The sequence below is a fragment of the Podarcis liolepis genome (genome assembly GCF_965112155.1).
Source record: "Podarcis liolepis genome assembly, chromosome: 13".
NCBI lineage: Eukaryota > Metazoa > Chordata > Lepidosauria > Squamata > Lacertidae > Podarcis > Podarcis liolepis.
Window position 1 is genome coordinate 22,798,661 of NC_139573.1, and position 19,954 is coordinate 22,818,614.

Here is a 19,954-nt window from a genome sequence, read left to right on the forward strand (position 1 = left end):
AGAGCCAGATTTCTTGAGGGATAAGGAAACATCACATGTATTTTCTTTTTTCTTTTATGTCTTAGTTCCTGTTAGGGAAACCACAGATAGAGAGATACTTCTGTCTCTCCGTCTCATATATACAGTAGACGCAATATAGCCAGACATATCAATTAGAACATTGCAATAATCCAACCGATACATGATAACAAAACCATGATGTTGAATATTTATCGCTGGGCAGATCATGGAGAAACAAAGGCAGCACGCTGTAACGGTTCGCCCACATGCCGTGCACCTGATAGCGGATCTCGGAGGCTTTCAACTAAGCAACAGCCTATTTGCAAAACTCAGTGGGAGAGTGGCAGCAGCCACAGCAGAGCAAAAAATCAACAGCTCTACCTCCATCAGAGTACAGAAAACTCCACAGAAAACCGCAAAGCTGATGGTTGGCCAACTCTCAGTCTATGGAATGTGCTTCCCTTGGACACCAACTGTGTTTAGCGTCAGGGGCCAGCTAAAAGCCTGCCTGTTCTGTCAGGATTATTATTTTCATTTTTTATGTAGAAGGATGGCTGGGTGGCTGGAAAAGTGACCAATGCTCTGTTTTACTATATTCTTGATTTTCTTTTCTTTTTATTACTGATTGTTGTATGTGCACATTTAAAGCATTTACGTATCCACCATAAACATAGATCTCTAAGCAATTTGCAACAAAATAAAATACAGAATAATTTACCTCATAAATGAAACAGTAGAGTACTAAAAGTGACCGGATAAGTTAACTTTTCAGAAATGAAAATGTTTTTGCAGCACATCAAAATCCGTTCAATGTTGGCATCTGTTTCACCTCCACTGGGCAGGTGTTCCGTCATGCAGGGGCTAATACGCTGAATTCTGATTATAGAGATTTGATTTTGGGAGCCAGAAACACCTCCTAAAGCTCAGCCCCTGTCAATTTCTGTGATCTAGGTAGCCTATAGGGAACGAGGTACTATCTGTTTTTTCTTGCAAGTCACCCTAGGATGAAGGGCGGAATACAGTGGTACCTTGGGTTACATACGCTTCAGGTTACAGACGCTTCAGGTTACAGACGCTTCAGGTTACAGACTCCGCTAACCCAGAAATAGTACCTCGGGTTAAGAACTTTTCTTCAGGATGAGAACAGAAATTGCGCGGCAGCGGCGCAGCAGCAGCAGGAGGCCCCATTGGCTAAAGTGGTGCTTCAGGTTAAGAACAGTTTCAGGTTAAGAACGGACCTCCAGAATGAATTAAATACTTAACCCGAGGTACCAGTGTATACTCATCATGTCCCTGAAGTTCAACTGGCCTTTACCAGAGGCCAAGCTTTCAGTGAGGCAGGCTCATTGTTGTGGAACTCCTTGCTAATAGAGGTTCAGCAGGAGTCATTTACCTCCTACATATAATTTCTAATCTACTAACCTCACCCTCCTGTTCCTCAACACATGGACGTATTGAAGGCTAATTGGCCCATACAATCAGCCCCATCTTTTCCAAGAGCTGTGGTTTGGATTAAGCAGCCTCTTATATCTTTCTGGCTTTGCCATTTCTCCACCTCTTATATCTTCCTGGATACCATTTCTCCACCAGGTACTGGCACATCCTCCAGGGATGCAGGAGCACAGCTGGCTGGATTCTCTGGATGGATATCTTAGGCTTCATCAGCCGGCTTCCCCACTTGGCTGCCAGACGCCACACTCGCAACCCAGCACATCAGTCAAACCAGTTTGGTGACATTGTGCCCGCCCTTCTGAGGGCTAGGTATTAAAGCATCTGCATCTTGGAGAGAAACAAGCCCTGTCACCCCAGAGGGCATCCCTCTTGCCGCGCTCTCCCACTTCGGGGAGGACTGAGTGACAGCAGATCCGAAAACAAAAGAAAAAGAAAACCAGAATCATGGCAAGGCAGCAAGGGGCACCCAGAGTCGGCACCGCAGGAGTTCTGCTACTGATTTTGGCTGCCTTGATGATTCAAAGAGGGATCTGCAAGCAGTGGCATTATGGATATAATTCTTGTGAAAATGACCAGCAGATAATACCCGACAGAGGTAAGCGTTAGAAGCTCCCATTGCATTCATTTAGGCCACCTTTATTTCAACAATTGATATACTGCTTAAACAGCAGAGAACAAGCTCGACAAATGCAAGAAAGATTAAAACAAATCGGGTAATAACTATCAGATCAGAAATGCCTTAAAATGCTCTATGGGGAAGGATCATAGCTCAGTGGTAGAGCACTTGCCTTGGGAGCAGAAGGTCCCGGGTTCAATCCCCCACATCTCCAGGTGGGGTTGGCAGAGACCGCCTGCCTGAAATCCTGGATAGCTGCTGCCAGTCAGTGTAAACAGTACTGAGCTAGATGGATCAATGGTCTGACTTGGTATAAGGTACTTTCCTATTTGCCTATGTTTTCTGAAATATAAGAAAGTATTCAGTAGGTGCCAGAAGTTTAACAGGGAGGGTCCCCCTGTCTGATCCCATTTGGAAGAGAGTTCCACCAAATATTGTGGGATCGAGACACCTAAGAGTGGGTCTAGGATCCAGGATTCCTGAATCCTTTCACCAGTCCTGGGGGGAAAAGTAGTACTTCGGGTGTGGTGAATTTGGGAGGCAAAACACCTAAGGCTTCAAGATCCTTAGAAAAGTGATCCTTTAGCCAGCTTCGTTTTTATTATTCTTAATGAACAGAGTGATTAAATGATGATCAAAAATGATATTTCTGTCCTTCTAGTGCGTGGTTAGGGCCAAAGAATGAATTCTAAGCTATGATTTTTAGTACAGAACCAGTAGTTGCCAAATGATTCTGGAGTAATTAGGTTAGTGCGGCCAAGCTGTGTGTGTTTTTGTTTTTTGGGGGGGAGGGTGGCATACAGGAGAAAAGTCTCTCTTGACCCACTGTGGAAAGGCTCCTGCTTTTCCTAATTCGACTCTATGGTAGTGATACCGAGTGGGTGTGTTGATTACTTTTCTTTTTATTTATATCTCACTTTTCTATTAAAATAATAACCAAAGCACATTACAAAAAAGAATACATGCGCACGCGCGCACACACATAATAAGAGAGTGCAATGATACATCATTAAAACAAAACAACAGTAGGAGACCACGGAGGAAAACATCAAGAGGCAGAAAAACTAAAATTAGACTTAACAATTAACAATAATTATACATTTAGTTTTTCTGCCTCTTGATGTTAATTGCTGCTTGAAATATTATTGCTAGACACGGGACAGATTTACTAGGGGCCACACTTCCAGCAAGTAGGTTTACTAGGAAACTCACTCATAAGCTAAGTAGCAAGAGGACAAAGCAAGACATCCTCCCCCCCAACATGGTATGATTTTATTCAACATGTAAAAGATGACTCTTGCAATCTGAGTCCACATCCAACTTTTCAAAGTATACGGCTTCCCTGAGACAATGCAATAAACCATTCTGTACCTCTCTCCTCTTCCACACAAACTCTCAATGCACATTGCTGTATGGGTTTGTAATGTGACTTTTAAATCTTTTAGCCTTTATCAGCCTGAGAATTCTGTAAAGATGCTCCTGACAGTATCATCTTTCCCCTCCCCTCTCCAACCCAGTTATTCTTTTTATTGCTAGTTCCTTGTTATGTTTGCATTTATATTTGCTACTGATCTCTGTATCCTATTTTGAAACAAAGTGCCTCCTTGAGATATGCAAATCTGTAAAAATATGTTTGTTTTATATTTTTTATTTTAAAAACAACCAACAAAAACCACTGATATAAAAACTACAATTATATTGAGAATAGGGAAGAGTATTTTTCAATTCTCCACATTTCCACAACGGCTTTCAACATTTTAGTGCTATTTTATGCTACCATAACACACTTTTGTGTGCAATTTTGCCTAACATACACATTTTTTGCAAAGCAACTTTGCCCCATATGCATTTTGTATGCATTTCCACTAATATGTGCATTCATATACACACCTGCATTTCTGTGCACATTACTTGGCTGGAGAACTGCATTGCAAAAAAGAAAAAAAGAAAAAAGAAAAAAGGAGAAAAGCTAATTTCAAAGGATGGCTGTTCTCCAGTCCATATCTTGTTTCAGAAAGTGCAAACTGGGTAGACATGCCTTTAAATACAAACTGAATCAATTCCCCCCATCCCATCATAAAACTAGCAAGTTACTGATTATGGAAGAATGTAATGAAAGGGATGGTAGTCATATGGTCTTTGGAAATTCCAGTGCTAGGTGAGGTGGGTGTACATGGATCGTATAACAACCCTTATAATTTCCCCCTATTTAGCATCATTCTGAAGCATTGTGGGTGATTAAAAAGGGTGGCTAGACACGGCTGCCCAGTCCTGTTTGGGTCACTGCTACTGCAGCCAGGTAAGCCCACTAACAGAGGGAGTCCATCTCAAACTTTGAGCTAACCCTCCTTCCCACCCTGTGTCATCTTGCATATGGAAGGGAATTGAGACCATTGATGTCCTAACAACTGCAGTGTTTATATTTGGATGCACAGAAAGAAGAAGAGAGTGAGAAAGGGAGGTTGATACCAGAGAGCATTTCACACAGACTAAACTTCTTTGGTCACCATCTCTCTTTCTCCTACAACACACCATTTATGGTAATATGTGGTTAAGCCTGCCTAGTGCTTCCTCCTTTGTTAGAAATGGGCAGAAAGTATGTTGCCAATTTCTGAACTGGCCCCGGGAGCATCACTTCAGGAGCAGGCTGGATCAACACCAGCTAGCAGGTGATAATGCTTATCTGTACAGCCTGGAAAAAACAAACACCAGTTGCTGATTTCGGCATATCAAACAACTGCTTCAAGGCATAATAGCAAGCTAGGCTGGATTGGTTTCCTCATCTCCTGGCCAGTTGCCATCCTGATGTACAAATGTGAAGCTTAAGAAGGGGCCTATCCTGCTGATCCTAAAAGATGGCTGAGAGGAGGAAAAGTGCTGTAGCTCAGTGGGAGACCATCCGCTTTGTGTGCAGAAGGTCCAAGATTCAACCCCTGGCCTTTTCAGGTAGGGCTGCAAATGCCCTCATTCGGAAGCCATCCTTATCAGGTTGTCCCTAGCATCTGGTGTCCAGATTTTGCTGCCACAGAACATGGAATTTCAATAATAATAATAATAATAATAATAATAATAATAATAATAATAATAATAATTTATTATTTATACCCCGCCCATCTGGCTGGGTTTCCCCAGCCACTCTGGGCGGCTTCCAACTGAATATTAAAAACAGTACAGCATCAGACATTAAAAACTTCCCTAAAGAGGGCTTCCTTCAGTTGTCTTTTAAAAGTAAAATAGTTGTTTATTGCTTTGACATCTGCTGGGAGGGCATTCCACAGGGCAGGTGCCACTACCGAGAAGGCCCTCTGCCTGGTTCCCTGTAACCTTACTTCTCACAATGAGGGAACTTCCAGAAGGCCCTCGGCACTGGTTCTCAGTGTCCGGGCTGAACGATGGGGGTGGAGACTCTCCTTCAGGTATACAGGACCTAGGCCGTTTAGGGCTTTAAAGGTCAGCACCAACACTTTGAATTGTGCTTGGAAACGTACTGGGAGCCAATGCAGATCTCTCAGAACCGGTGTTATGTGGTCCCGGTGGCCACTCCCAGTCACCAGTCTAGCTGCCGCATTCTGGATTAATTGCAGTTTCTGGGTCACCTTCAAAGGTAGCCCCACATAGAGCGCGTTGCAGTAGTCCAAGGGGGAGATAAGTAGAGCATGCACCACTCTGGCAAGACAGTCTGCGGGCAGGTAGGGTCTTAGCCTGCGTACCAGGTGGAGCTGGTAGACAGCTGCCCTGGACACAGAATTAACCTGTGCCTCCATGGACAGCTGTGAGTCCAAAATGACTCCCAGGCTGCGCACCTGGTCCGTCAGGGGCACAGTTACCCCATTCAAGACCAGGGAATCCCCCACATCCGCCCGCCCCCTGTCCCCCAAAACAGTACTTCTGTCTTGTCAGGATTCAATCTCAATCTGTTAGCCGCCATCCATCCTCCAACAGCGCCCGGGCACTCACACAGGACCTTCACCGCCTTCGCTGGTTCTGATTTAAAGGAGAGGTGGAGCTGGGTATCATCTGCATACTGATGAACACCCAGCCCAAACCACCTGATGATCTCTCCCAACGGCTTCATATAGATATTAAAAAGCATGGGGGAGAGGACGGAACCCTGAGGCACCCCACAAGTGAGAGCCCAGGGGTCTGAACACTCATCCCCCCCACCACTTTCTGGACACGGCCCAGGAGAAAGGATGACTTTAGAGCCATGACTTTAGAGCCATTGATAGGCCTATTTCTTACCCCTCAGAGCAAATGTTTGGAGTCACTGATGATGTGGCTGAGTTAGGGGTGGGTGGCACCACTTTGCAATAGTTCTGGTCCTACTTGGATGGTCATTTCCAGAGGGTGATGCTTGGTCAGTGCTCTTCAGCCAGGTGGCGCCTTCAATATGGGTTCCCTCAGGGTTCAATTTTATCCCCTGTGCTATTTAACATCTACATGAAACTGCTAAGTGGGGCTATCTGGAGTTTTGTCAGCAATATGCTGATGACACAAAGATCTACTTCTCCTTTACATCTGCAGTTATGGCAGTGGATGTGCTGGACCATTGCCTTGCTTCGGTAATGGACTGGATGAGAGCCAACGAACTGAAGCTCAATCCAGATAAGACTGAGACACTGTTAGTGGTTGGTTCCATAGACCATGTGGGTGCCTGCTCTTGATGCATAGTTTGTGGGTACTTCTGGATCCTTTGCTGTCACTTGAGGCTCAGGTGGTCTAAGTGGCCCGGAGTGCCTTCCATCAACTTCAGTTGGCGGCCCAGCTGTGCCCCCATCTGGACAGGATTAGCCTAACTTCTGTTATCTATGCTCTGGTAACCTGTAGGCTAGATTACTGCAATGCGTTACACCTTGGGCTGTATAAAATGGTTCGGAAACATCAGCTGCTGAAGAATTCAGTGGCCAGATGGCTCACTGGGGCAGGGCAGTTTGAGAATATTACACCAATCCTGGCCGAATTGCACTGGCTGCCAATTAGTTTCTAGGCCCAATTAATAGTGCTGGCTTTGATGTTAAATGGCTCAGGACTGCAATACTCGAAAGACCGCTTCTCCCCATATGAGATGACCTGGACCCTGCGATCATCAGCTGAGGATCTTCTTCATGTGCCTGCTTCATGAGAGGTCTGGAGGGTAGCAACACGAGATCAGGCCTTTTCTGGAGTGGTTCCCCATTTGTGGAGTGGTTCCCCATCTCTCCAGGGGGATTCATCTGGCGCCTTCATTATACATCTTTTGGTGTTTCTCTTCTGCCAGGCCTTGGGCTGATTAGCATTCTATGTCCTTTTAAATGTGTGTGTGAGAGAGGGAGGAGATTATGGGTTTGGTTTGTTCTGGTTTTAATATGTATTTTGTGTTTTTATTTTGTATTTTTATGCTGTGAACCACCCTGAGATCTTCAGATGAAGAGCAGTGCATAAGTTTTAATAATAATAATAATAATAATAATAATAATAATAATAATAATAATAATAAATATTGAGACCTGCCTAACCCTGAAATAGAGAATTTGCTACTCTTGGTGACCCTTGCTTTCATGAATTCCCAGCTGCACACATATGGGTGGAGCAATTTGGAAAAAGAAGGGTGTGTGAGGTTTCTGGGAATGTTACATGATATTCCAAAAGATTATGGGATAAGCTGTTTGAGGACTTCTTGAGTGTGCTGTGTGCCAATCTGGGTGGTGTGGCTGATTGGATTAATTATGTATGGATTGTGTGCATATGGGGTGCGGATAATGTGTCTGTGATTCTAGTCCTGAATGATTTATGCAGTACTCTCTCTCTTTCGGAAAAAAATTGAGATGCTAGTACTCATATCTTGATAAAAGTGTCATGGGTGTCAAAACAATATAGTTGCCATGGGCACCAAATAAGAAGGAGAAGGAGGTGATAGTACTTTCTACTGGTGGATATCATCACCCTTTGATCTAGGACAGAATGGTTGTTGAAGAAGCTTCCAGGATAATTCTACAGCCATGAATATTTTCCTGCAAAAGTTGTAGTTTGATGAGTCTGCCACTGGAGTCCCCTAGTTTCTTTTCACAGAATTGAAGTTCCCAGGGTTTCCCCTGGGAATGACTGTCAAACCAGTTTACATATGTAGCATCAATAGGCCCGCATGGAAGTGGGAGGCAGCAATAAATAAATACTTGGGAATAAAATTTTCATTGTATTTATTGCTACAGTTGTCTGCAAATTATTATATGATGCAGGCTTCCTTGTTGTGAAACTCCACTGTGAAGTCTTCAAGCTAAAACCTTTATGCTGAAGAAATGGATGGTTAATTAGCTAATGATGATTTCCATAATTAGATCTGATATAACTTTATTTGTTCGCTTGCTCCTCTATGGCAGGTTAAATAGCTCCGTGACCACATGATTGACAAGCTGTAATTTAATCCTGAGGTTGGGAGAGTGGTTTTTAAACATTCCATGGCATCAGTTTAATGAATTCAAAGTCTGGCACTAATTGAACTAATGAATACTGAACACCAAGCTAATTGCACTAGATACATTTGCTCTTCAACTCATCTGACATAATGGTGCCAAGGTTCAAGGGAAGATTCCACTTCCCTTGAATTTAGTTTAAATACAGTGTTTAAATAATTTGCTCCCACTTAGCACATCTTATGCTTTCGTTCTTCTGTTGTCGTCCTCATGAATTTGGGTGGTATTCATATACCATACAAATAATAACAGATTTGAAGTTGGCTTTTTCTAGGCAAATCAGAGTTTAAGCTAAGCATGATTTATTCTTGGATGGGTCAAATGTCAAACTGTGATTACATTTGCACATGGTTTTGCTCTTGTCCTTGTGACCATGCCAGAGGAGGAGCAGGGGAGTGCGAAAGGGGGGATCTGGGAGCCTGAGACTCATTTGTGTAGTGCTAATCCAGGGGTAGCCAATGTTGTAGTCTCCAGAGGCTGTTGGACTACATCTCCCACAAGCCCCTGCCAGAATGGCCAATGGCCAGGGATGATGGGAGTTGCAGTCCAACCACAGCTGGACTGCCCCTGTACAAATCAATGGATAAAGGTGTATGCACATATCCACCCTCTTTCACCCCTCCCCCCTGCCTGAAAGAACTGCATGCTAGTGCACGCCACAGCCCAAACCTCCAAGGGATATGGCACTCCCAAGTTCTATATAACCTTCCAACCTTCTGTTGCTTGGGAGATTTTGTTAGCAGCTTGTGGATCACCTTAGTCATCCTGTCTTTGGATGTGACTGCACACCTCACCCTTTCCCATCTTGTATCTGTGGCTTTGCCATGGGTTGGGAAATCAGTAATCTCACAGAACGGCACACCCTTATTTCTCCCATTGTAACGAAGCAAAAAAAAAGCAAACTGGAAAACAAAAAACCTAAAGCAAGATTCAATTTGTGTTGAGAAAGATAGTTCTGGCTGACGAATGGATTAGGATGATGTGAAATCATGAATATTAAGATGGTGGGTTTTGACTCTGCATGTGTGAGATATATTAGAGCTGCTTGTCTGATTAGGAATATCCGTCAATTAATTGCATCCCTTTTAGTTTACTAATCTTAACTGAGGTTGCATATGTTGCACATCAGGAAAAATCTGCATATACTACTGAGAATCGCATACAAAACTACATTATATTCTGGAAAGCTGTGCAAAACTATGTTTATTGGGCATAATTACATATAAAACTGTGTATAGTAGGATAAATTTGCACTAAAATGCTGATGAATTTTCACAAACTGTTGCAGAAATGTGGAGAGCTGAACAATGAAAAAATGAGAAACTGAAACTGACAAATTTGCAGTGCACATTCAAAACGTTGTCTCAGAAGGAGTCCTGTTCAAAGCAGATCCCTGCAATTGATGTGCCTCAGTTAGTAATGCTCAACTTAAATCTTTTTCCTAGTTTAAGGCATCCTACCTGTAATTTATTTGTCAGATTCGGCATTCGTGCAGCCTGACAGAATTTGACATGGAAGTTTGACCTGTTGGTTATGGGCAAAGTGCACAGATCTTTCTTGGGCCTGACCGTGGGTTAGCAGCCAAACCTAACAAATGCATATTCTTGCTAGTTAGCATGAGAAGGGGCTAAGTCCATGGACCTGTATGGCTGATAGGCAGATACTCAGACCATAGAAATGCAATTGGTAAAGAGGGCTCAGTGTAGGGTTGGCATATTTCAAAAAGTGAAAATCCAGACACAAAGGTTTGTGTCCTTTTTTCAGCAAAGTTGTTGAACTTTTCTTTTTGATTTTTTAAAAAGTTTTTGGTAAAATCTCAACAAAAAATATATTTTTGAGCTAATTTTCAAATGAAAATCACCAACATCTACACTACTGACATGGGCTGCCATATGTCGGAATTTTCTGGACATTTCAGTGATTTTCGCCTGGATGCTGCTTAAGGGGGCTGAATACCAGCTATGTCTGGAAAATTCTGGATGTATGGCAACCCTAGCTCCGTGCATATAGTATTTTGCCTATATAGTTTTTACTGCTACTGTTTCTGTGAACTGAAACTGAGAAACTGTAAACTGTCCTGGTGGTAGAGGGAGTAAAGCACATAGACTCTCCTACCTGAATCCTTGGCTTCCTTTCCAATGTAAAACAAAATACATTATACCAGACAATCAATGGTGATTACATGTTATAATAAATTGATTAGGGTTGATTGCATTTTTGGTTATGTCAGACACAGGTGATTAGTTAACATATATCATAAAATTTTAAAAAAGAAATTATATTTGATTTGGAATGAATTAGATTGTGTGCATTTCTTGTAATCAGAAAGTACCACAATGGTTGGATGTCACTGGGATATATATTTAGAGAGAAAATGCTATACTGAAAATGAAAGGTTTTCTAGCACTGGATTCTTTTTAGCTTGAAAGGTATACAATTGATAGGCATATTTCAGATCCCTAATGGTAATCAGGTAAGTGCCTAATTTTCTGGGAGAGGATGATCTTCAAACCAGCTATTGTTTCAGGAATTCCAAGAAGAAACTTCCAGGCAAAGATTTGCAATTCAAATTTATTGTGATGTCAACAGACTTGCTGTGTGCTCCCTGACAGGGTGGACTAATTCAGGGTGACTAATTCAGGAAACACTGCCCTGCATCTCAGTTGTCCTCATTTGCCCTCAGTGATGTCAGTGCACAGCTAAATCTGTTTAGCTATGTAATTGTGCTGCGCCTCAGTCAACCCAAATTTAATATCTTATATACTGCTTGATATAACAAAAACTCTAAGTGGTTCACACAAGCTGCAATAATAAAACTGCAAGCAAAAACAAGTCAGTACACGATATCGAAATGCAATAAATATCCAGTAAAGCATTGAGCAAAACGTTAAAACAAAAACACTGAAATTGCAAGTGCACTATTACCGTGATTTGGAGAAAAGATATGGTGGACCACATCCCCGAAGCATCTCTGACAGTGAAGGAAAAACTGGGCAAGATGGACAAAGCATCTTCTGTCAAGGCAACTTCATGTGCTCCTTTCATTACATCATTAAATGATATTAATTTGATATCTACAAACTTAAGGAGTGCCCCCTTTCTTTTAGTAGGAAACACTTCCCATGAAACACTGTGCAGCAAAAAACAGTTCAGTTATTAGATCAGCTGTGCTCTCCTTCAACAGTGCATTGGCTGATGCCATTCACATTCAGTTGACATCTTATTGGCCAGCATCTTGTGTTCCCACTGCTTGCCCTTGTCTGAGAGCTGCGAGATGGAGATCATGTCTCCTCCTGTCCATTTCACACCAAGGCTTAGGTACAAGGTTTAAGCACAGTGCCTGGGGAGGTGGGAGAGATTTAAAAAAGCAGTCTCAGCATCAGGAGCTGGGGAGGATATTTGGGGCAATCCAATCCTCCCCCCCAATTATTTTCTTCTTCTTGGAATAAAAGTCCTGTGATTACTTCTGGTTTTTGATTGTGTATCTTTAGCTTTAAGCCCTGGGTCACAGTTGTCCCTGTTGATTCCTCCTCTTTCTGTTGCAGGTTATCATATGACCCGTTCCCATTGGGGTAAGTTTTTATCATCAGACTTTTTAACCTTTTACGCTGGATTCTGGGGCCCTCCAGATGTTGCTGGTGTGGGCAATGGTCAGGTATAATGGGAATTGGAAGGCAACAGATTGTCTGTCCATGTCTTGTACATTCCAGGGGACCCCACTAAGCAACACAATATGGACATCCACATCCTGCTTCTCTACTACAGATGTACCTTAGATCCTGGGTTTAGAGGTCACCTATGACAAGGCTAAAAGTGCAAATCTTTCTAGTGGGATGCAACAAATTCCCTATGAGCACAGGCAACCCAGGACTCAGCTATACAGCTGCAAATAAAATGTTTTAAGTGTGCTGTAAAGTGCATTATACAAATGTGACAGTAGATGGTGATGGTGAGCTATGGCAAATTCAATATATTTTTCAAAACGTTAAAAAAAAGCATTTTCACTTTTTTAAAAAATATGCGTCTAGATTACACCACCATTGCTTCTTAAAAGTTGTTTTAGCATGGAATTTGGTCTCCGTAGTTGGGGTAGATGGTTTCAATGCCTTTCATCTCTTGATATAAGGCAGCTTCCTATGTTCAAAACATGGGAGAGGTCTTGGTCTCCCCTTTGTTGTTCCCACAAAGGTTGTCTTTTCAGTTAGGGCAACATCAGTCCCTCACACCTGTTAAATTTGTAGTTTGATGCAAAATTCAGAATGCTGAGAATCTTGTAGTGTCTTTAAAAGCAAGCTTACGAGGTCTCATGGCTGAAACAAAATGAATCTGAAAATGAAACATAGTAAGGTGACGCAGTTCAGTGCTCTGTGTTATCCTTTCCCCCTCTTTGTGCCTGGCAGAAATAGAATAAGACTGCAATCCCTTTACACACTTGCCTGTGTTTAAGCCCTCTTGTCAGTGGAACTTACTTTCCAGTTCATAGGCTGCGCCGCATATTAGACACAAGATGTAGACATGTGCCAAATCTACTTCCTTTGCAAAATGCATTGTCTAGACTTTGGAAAAAATGGTAATAAAACCAGTATCCCTCCACAAATTTTCCATTCCCCACTCCTCCATGAGTGATTTTAAACCTCTGGTCACACAAGAAGGCATCCATTGAAAATATCACCATTCCAATCTCTGAAAGGCTTTCAGTATCATCACCAGCACTTGAATTAGGCTCAGAAACAAACTGGAACCCAGTGCCATTGCCTTAGCAAGAGAAGCACATGTACCCAGCAGGTGGGCCCCTATTAACAGTTGGCCCACTGCATTCTAGACCTTTTGGAGTTCTTGGAACTTTTCAAAGGCAACCCCAAATAGAACACAACAGTAATCTAGGAGTGATGCAACTAAGGCCTCCGATGATCACTCAGAGAACAGGATGCTGGGCCAGATTTGGCCTTTTGTCAGATCCAGCAGGGCTGCTCTCCTGTTCTTAAGGAGTGTGTTGACTTAGCCAGATGTGCAGTGTGCAGAACAGATTGCTCCCAGTGTTGAGTTTAACCCCACCCATCTCTTTCTTTTCCTAGTATGTGGGCGACCAATCACTCTGAATAGAAATGTTGGGGGTGAGGACTCTGTGGAAGGTGAATGGCCATGGCAGGTCAGTGTGAAGAAGATGGGCAAGCATATCTGTGGAGGGGCTTTGATAACCCATGATTGGATTGTGACTGCAGCACATTGCTTCCCACCGTGAGTAACCCAGAAATGGCTCTTTTCCTCCCACCTGCAATCCACTGAGCCCAAGACTCTTTACAAGTCAGGTGGGAGACTATCCTATAAATGCACCCCCCCCAATGAAAAGGCCCTGTTCTCTGTGTCATCCATGTCATCTCAGATGTTGTGGGAACTATAAGAAAAGCCCAGAAGATATAGGCTGTTTTCAATATATAGATAGGTTCGCCTGAAGATGTGTCATCCTTTGGATATCCTGGCCCAAGCCCTGCAGGTCTCGGTGTTAGACTACAGTCTTGGGGGTAATGCAGATTATGTCCAAGGCAAAGAATCCAGTTGTCTATAGACTACAACCCTGGTCATCTATCTTTCAAAAATAATCTTTGCTGAATTTCTCTCCTGACCATTTACAGATAGGTAGCCGTGTTGGTCTGCCATAGTCAAAATAAATAATAAATAGATAATACCTATCTGAAGAAGTGTGCTTGCACACGAAAGCTCATACCTAGAACTAACTTAGTTGGTCTTTAAGGTGCTACTGGAAGGAATTTTTTATTTCTCCTGACCATTGTAATTCCCCACTCAGCATTCCTATTCCTTGGAAACCAGGTTGCATATTTTAATTTATACATCCACTGCATTTCTATTTCTAAAAATAAACTGAAGGCAAAGATTATGAGGCAGCTTCATATTATTTTAATGTTTCACAGTATGTTAAAGCTTATAAGGTTCTGCAAATTCTGCTTTCCAGGCCCAGGCTTAAGAATAAAGTATTAAAATTCAGCACCAGTTATCTTGATTAGTTTGCAAAAGAGCTGAGATATAGACACATGTTTCTATTAACGTGCCTCAACAAAAGGTATTTTCAGGGCTTTTTCCCCCAGCTGGAACTCATCGCAAATCAGTTCCAGCACCTCTCAGGTGGGTGCCATTGCCATTCTAAGAGATTGAGGGAGGTGTTCATGATTAGTTCCGGCACCTCTTTTTTGAGAAACATAGCACTGGGTATCTTAATGAACTTCCCAAGGACATAAAATTAACAAGGAGCTCTGATCCAGTCTGTTAGCTCAACTGCTGCAAGGCTTATTTTAATTAGCTGAAAGAATTGTTTGGCAAGATGATTTGTTTTGATCTGGTAAACTTTGCTCTTGGCAAGCTTCCTAGCTGTAAGATGCTTCAGATAAAGTGTACCCAGAACAAAGGCAGAATGGGAAATCAGAATCAGAATGCCCATGGGACCATCTCAGGCTTAAAGTGCAGGTTTGCCCAATGTGTCCCTCCTTTTTGTTGTTGTTGCAAATTTGAGATAGTCTGAATGCTTCCCTGGGTCTAATAGCATCCCAAAGCCTCCTGATCCCAGCCAAGTAAATTGTATGCAATGGCGACAATGTTCCTCATAGCAATTTTTCATCCATCCCCTTGCAGAGAAGGTGATCTCTCCCAATACTCTGTGCTGCTAGGGGCCAACAAACTGGAGAATTCCTGGCCCCACAAACAGTCCATAGGAGTTGGAGACATAATCAGGAATCCCCGCTATGCAGGGGAGGCCACAAGCGGAGACATCGCCTTGGTGAGGCTGATCTTCCCAGTGAGATTCACCAATTACATCAGCCCAATCTGTGTACCTGCACCCAACGTGGACTTTCCTGCAGGCATGATGTGCTGGGTCACTGGCTGGGGAGATATCAGTGAAGGACGTGAGTACTGGGAGAGGGGAAAATGTTAGAACTGGACAAGGTTTCCTTTCTTGTCCAGGAAAATGCAAACTAATGATGATGCACCCTTCCTGCTCTAAAAAGCCTGTTTCTAAGATCCGTGCCCCAACTTTCCTTTCCCTTGTAATGGGATTTGCTGAGAATACGTATGAATGCTTTGAAAAAATACTGTGATCAGTGGTTAGCAGTCATGATGGCTGTATTCTAATTCTGGGATCAGAGGGAGAAGGCTGCTGCCCTTGTGTCTTGCTTGTAGGCATCTGATTGGCTAGTGGGGGAAGCAGAGTGCTGGAGGGAAAAAGCTGAAGCTCAGTGCTAGAGCAGATGCTTTGCGCTCCAGCATCTCCAATATATTACAAACGCCCAGCCTGCTTGAAGAAAATTAGGAACTTGACTTACATGTGGAGCCTGGTAAGTATGCTAGAAGTAAAGGTTGGTCTTGCATGTTACCCAACAATTGGAAACTAGTAAAAACTTTGTTCCAGCTGATTGCATCTATACCCTAAAGGTATACTTGACTGACCTTCTTGCACATCTGTTTACAGTGTGCCTTCCAACTCACAAATGGATTGTGGAAGTGGTAAATGAAATATAATAAAATGATATTCTCCATGTTTCTGCTTCACTATCCCATGTTCTTCACTTCAGAGGATCTGCCTTCTCCAAAGAAGCTCCAGAAGCTTCAGGTGCCCATAATAGATCTTCAGACCTGCAGACGGCTCTATAGTATTGACATGGGACCAAACCTGCCCCAGAAACCCATCCAGGACGACATGATGTGTGCCGGGTATGCTGAGGGTATGAAGGACACGTGTAAGGTGAGGGATTTCTCTCATCAAGACCTGCCTTCAGTTCCACATGGTTAAGGTCCTTCCTGTCTCACTTGCTATCCAATTCTATTATTCTTTAAGACATTTGATATTCAGCCTCGCCATTGAAAAGAGACTGCATGAGATGGCATACATTAACTGTCCAGGGGTCCTTTACCTTTTCCCTTGTGGGTCCTGCTTGTGGGCTTTCCTGGGGCATCTGATTGGCCCCTGTAAGAACAGAATGCTGGACTAGATGGGCCTTTGGCCTGATCCAACAGGGCTCTTCTCATATTCTCATTCCCTCCCCACAAAAAACTATGCATTCCCAAACATCTTCTCCACCCTCAACATATGCTTCTTTGTAAAATGCATTTTGCTTTAGTTTCTAAGCTGAGAGCTGCACTGTTGGGAAGTATGAGAAGGTTTCCCCACCTCCTAACAACCATGCCACACTGAATCACAAATGCATCTAACACCCATCTTTGTGTTGGCCTAGGGTGATTCTGGTGGCCCACTGATGTGCAAGATAAACCAGGAATGGCTCTTGGCTGGTATTGTCAGCTGGGGAGAAGGCTGTGCTGAGAAGAACCGCCCTGGCGTGTACATCCGCCTTACCGCATACCACGACTGGATTCACAGGATTATCCCCAATTTGGAATTTGTTGAACCTAGGAGGGGTTACAACACCAGGATCAGGAATCAAGGCACTTCTGGAGCTGTTGGGAGGGGACAGGCCTTCATAACTGCCCTGCTCCAGGTTTTGGTGTGGACCCTTATTCATATCTTGCCATAGGATCTGTGGGAAAAAGAAGTTACAAGTGGTCAAGTGCTGCGGGGTTACCTCTCATCTCATCTTTCTCCCATTTCTTGGTCACTCCTAACTTCATCTGCCCAGGATTCTAATAACTACTATCCACTTGGCCGTGAGCAGCACTTGCACAGGGAGATACAAATGCAGTGAGCGCATGGATGCCTCTGCAGACATAGAGATGGTTTGGTGCTTCCTTCTCAACAGGGGGATGCAACACCCTTTTTCATGAACCCTACTAGCCACTGTCTCCTTTCTTGCCACAAAACTTTTACATAAGTATGGTGCAATCAGAAATCATGGGTAGCTGGGACGGGGGGGGGGATCATCATGGAATCATCATGTGCCTGTTGTTGGGTGATGCCTTAAGGCAGGGGTGCCCAAACCTTTTTCAAAGAGGGCCAGATTTGAAGAAGGCCTGCGAAATGGAATTTGGACATGCCTGCCTTAAGGGACAGAGTTGGACCTCTGAGGCAAATTAATTGAGGCTCAAACTACAGAAAACGCACAGCTGTCTGATTCCCCCACTTGTGTTTTTTTTTTTAAAGGCAAAACAGCTTTGTAAACTCTCTTAAACTTTTCATGACACTGGAAATCAGCTACCTGAGGTAGCTGCCTGATTCATGGTAAATGCCAATTCCTACCTCTGATACTGAACTTGCTTTTTACTGGATCAAAGTTGAAAAGCAAAGTCATCAATGTATTTGATAGATTCGAATTTCTAAAGATTAGCATTATCTTCACCTCTCCTTCCCCTGCCCAGGTCAGTGTATCACAATATGCATTAAAAAAAAAAGTTTCAACTTTAGGATGCTAGTGTTATGACTATTTTAAAAGTCCATATTTCAGTCTAATACAAAACTGTCTGTTTGGAATACGTATGCTTGAAACAGGTTTGTGTAAGAGTTGCTTCAAGGAATCCTTACCTTTACTCCCTCTTTATCTATTTCTATCTGCCCACATCACTTTATGTTTTCAAGTATACCTGAAATACAAAATTATAGTGATTTATGACAATTTCATTGTCATGGTAACCTGGGAGTTGCAGTTTGGGAATAATGGTCTGTTAGGCAGTGTTTCCTCAGAGAACTGCAATTCTCAGGAGGAAAGAATAACTTTCAAAGTAATTAAAAACTGTGATGTAGATGTGCCCTTAATTAATCACATGCACTATTCCTCAGCTGGCCATGACACTAAGCAGCAGTCATTATCCTGTCTTCTATGGGTTTAACTATTTTCCATTACACCAACCAAATTATTAGCAATCATGTAGTGGGTTTCGGAGAAAATTGAAGATGAGGCATGGACACCCTGATGGTGACTGGCACCACAGTACAAGGGCAAGGGAGATCTAAGTCTTCCCTCCACAACTGTGATTTGGTAAATATAATCTCCCATACAGTAGTTAGCATTAAGGAAAAAAACCACTCCCATTGACAGCAGTACTTCGCCCCCTCTAATGTTATCTGCTGGACTGGGCAAGGGAATTGCTGAGACCAGAGTTGGGGAGGGATGACTTAACCCTCCCCTCCCTCACATGCTGCAGTGGTGATTCCAGCTGGCTCGACCCCGCAGCCAGGTATTTAATTAAAAGAAATTCATGACATCATAGCTAATCACATTGCTAGCACAATGTGTAGTTAGGGGCCTTACATTTTGCTTCCTTTATGGAGTCCAGAGCCAGATGCCCTGAAACTTTAGCTCTCAAAATATGCTCAAGAATCTTGTAAATGAATGAAAAGTGGAAAAAATTAAAGGGGCGGAAAAGTGAAAAAAATGAGGGGTGGGAAAATTAAAGGGGGAGTGTTTAAAGTGTTGGCCACTGGAGTGTATGGTTTGTGTGATTTGCAAAACGTCACATATTAATAAAATACTTTGCTTAATAAAATCCTTTGTTGGTGTTCAAAGGCTCTTTAATGGTGTATTAAAGTAGCTGGAATAAACAGCAGCACTGATGAAAGATTAAAGCAGAAGGGGAAAATAATGTAATGCACATTGGATGAAAACAGCCAAGAAAAACAGTCAGATGTCACTTATCAGCTTTCAGTATATCCCTTTTCTGCCCAAGGTGGAGCAATTAATATAAGCTATGAACACCTTTCAGTAGCTGTACGAGGTGAAATAATGTTAACAGGTTGTTTCAACAAATGGGCGGAACGAAACCCATGTGCCATGGCTGCCAAATCTATGCAACAAGGGCAGAGCAGGAGAAGAAAGACATACTGTTCTGAAAAACACACCACAGAATGGCAATTATGGCCACAACCCCAGCATCAGTTACACCACCAGCAGCATCTCTCTATCATGGCTCACTGCAGTGACAACCTGCCCCCCCCCGATGCTCAGACATGTAGGGAACCAGTACATTGGTGCTGGCAGGCACCTTCACCCACTGACCCACCTAAATAGTAAGTTGCCTTGTGACTGCTTCTAGTTGGAAAAATCAAACACGAACATACCTAAATAATAATGCCCTTCATTATGTGCACAATGACACCACAGCACCTCCATGCTGGGAGACCTTGCTTCTCTGAGATCCCAGGTAGCCCGGAACGAAGAGCTGGGGTAAGACATTTTTCTGCCTGAGGTAGAGCAATGAATGGCACATCTCTCACACCCAAGTCTAGGTGCGTAGTACCCAAGGCTGGTCAAGTTACTTTTTTGGACTCCTGAGGCAGAAAACCCTCACAAGCAACTCTCTCTGACCCTAGCAATCAAAATGGATTGGGCCAGATTAAACGAACTTGGTGTGCTAGTAAAAGACTGCACAAGGACTCCCATGAGCGTAATGGGGCTTCCCCCATGCTTCCTGGCCACTTGCCCCCACATCTCCCCCAAATCTGCTCTGGGGAGTCAGGAGAGCTCCCAGAACAGCATACAGA

General features: G+C 43.1%; 1 protein-coding gene and 1 long non-coding RNA gene across 2 annotated transcripts; one reads left to right on the plus strand and one right to left on the minus strand.

Moving 5' to 3' along the window:
• Positions 1 to 1,683: 1,683 nt before the first annotated feature.
• LOC310691944 (serine protease 27-like) lies at positions 1,684 to 18,960 on the plus strand. The gene is made up of 6 exons (XM_083472235.1): positions 1,684 to 2,047; positions 12,063 to 12,089; positions 13,593 to 13,755; positions 15,163 to 15,434; positions 16,101 to 16,270; positions 16,761 to 18,960. Exons 1-6 carry the CDS (start codon positions 1,897 to 1,899, stop codon positions 17,055 to 17,057), a joined length of 1,080 nt encoding a protein of 359 aa, XP_083328361.1. The 5' UTR covers positions 1,684 to 1,896; the 3' UTR covers positions 17,058 to 18,960.
• LOC310691945 lies at positions 12,511 to 13,583 on the minus strand. The gene is made up of 2 exons (XR_014518616.1): positions 12,987 to 13,583; positions 12,511 to 12,843 (listed from the first exon to the last, which is right to left on the minus strand). It is a non-coding gene; the product is annotated as an uncharacterized lncRNA (long non-coding RNA).
• Positions 18,961 to 19,954: the final 994 nt, after the last annotated feature.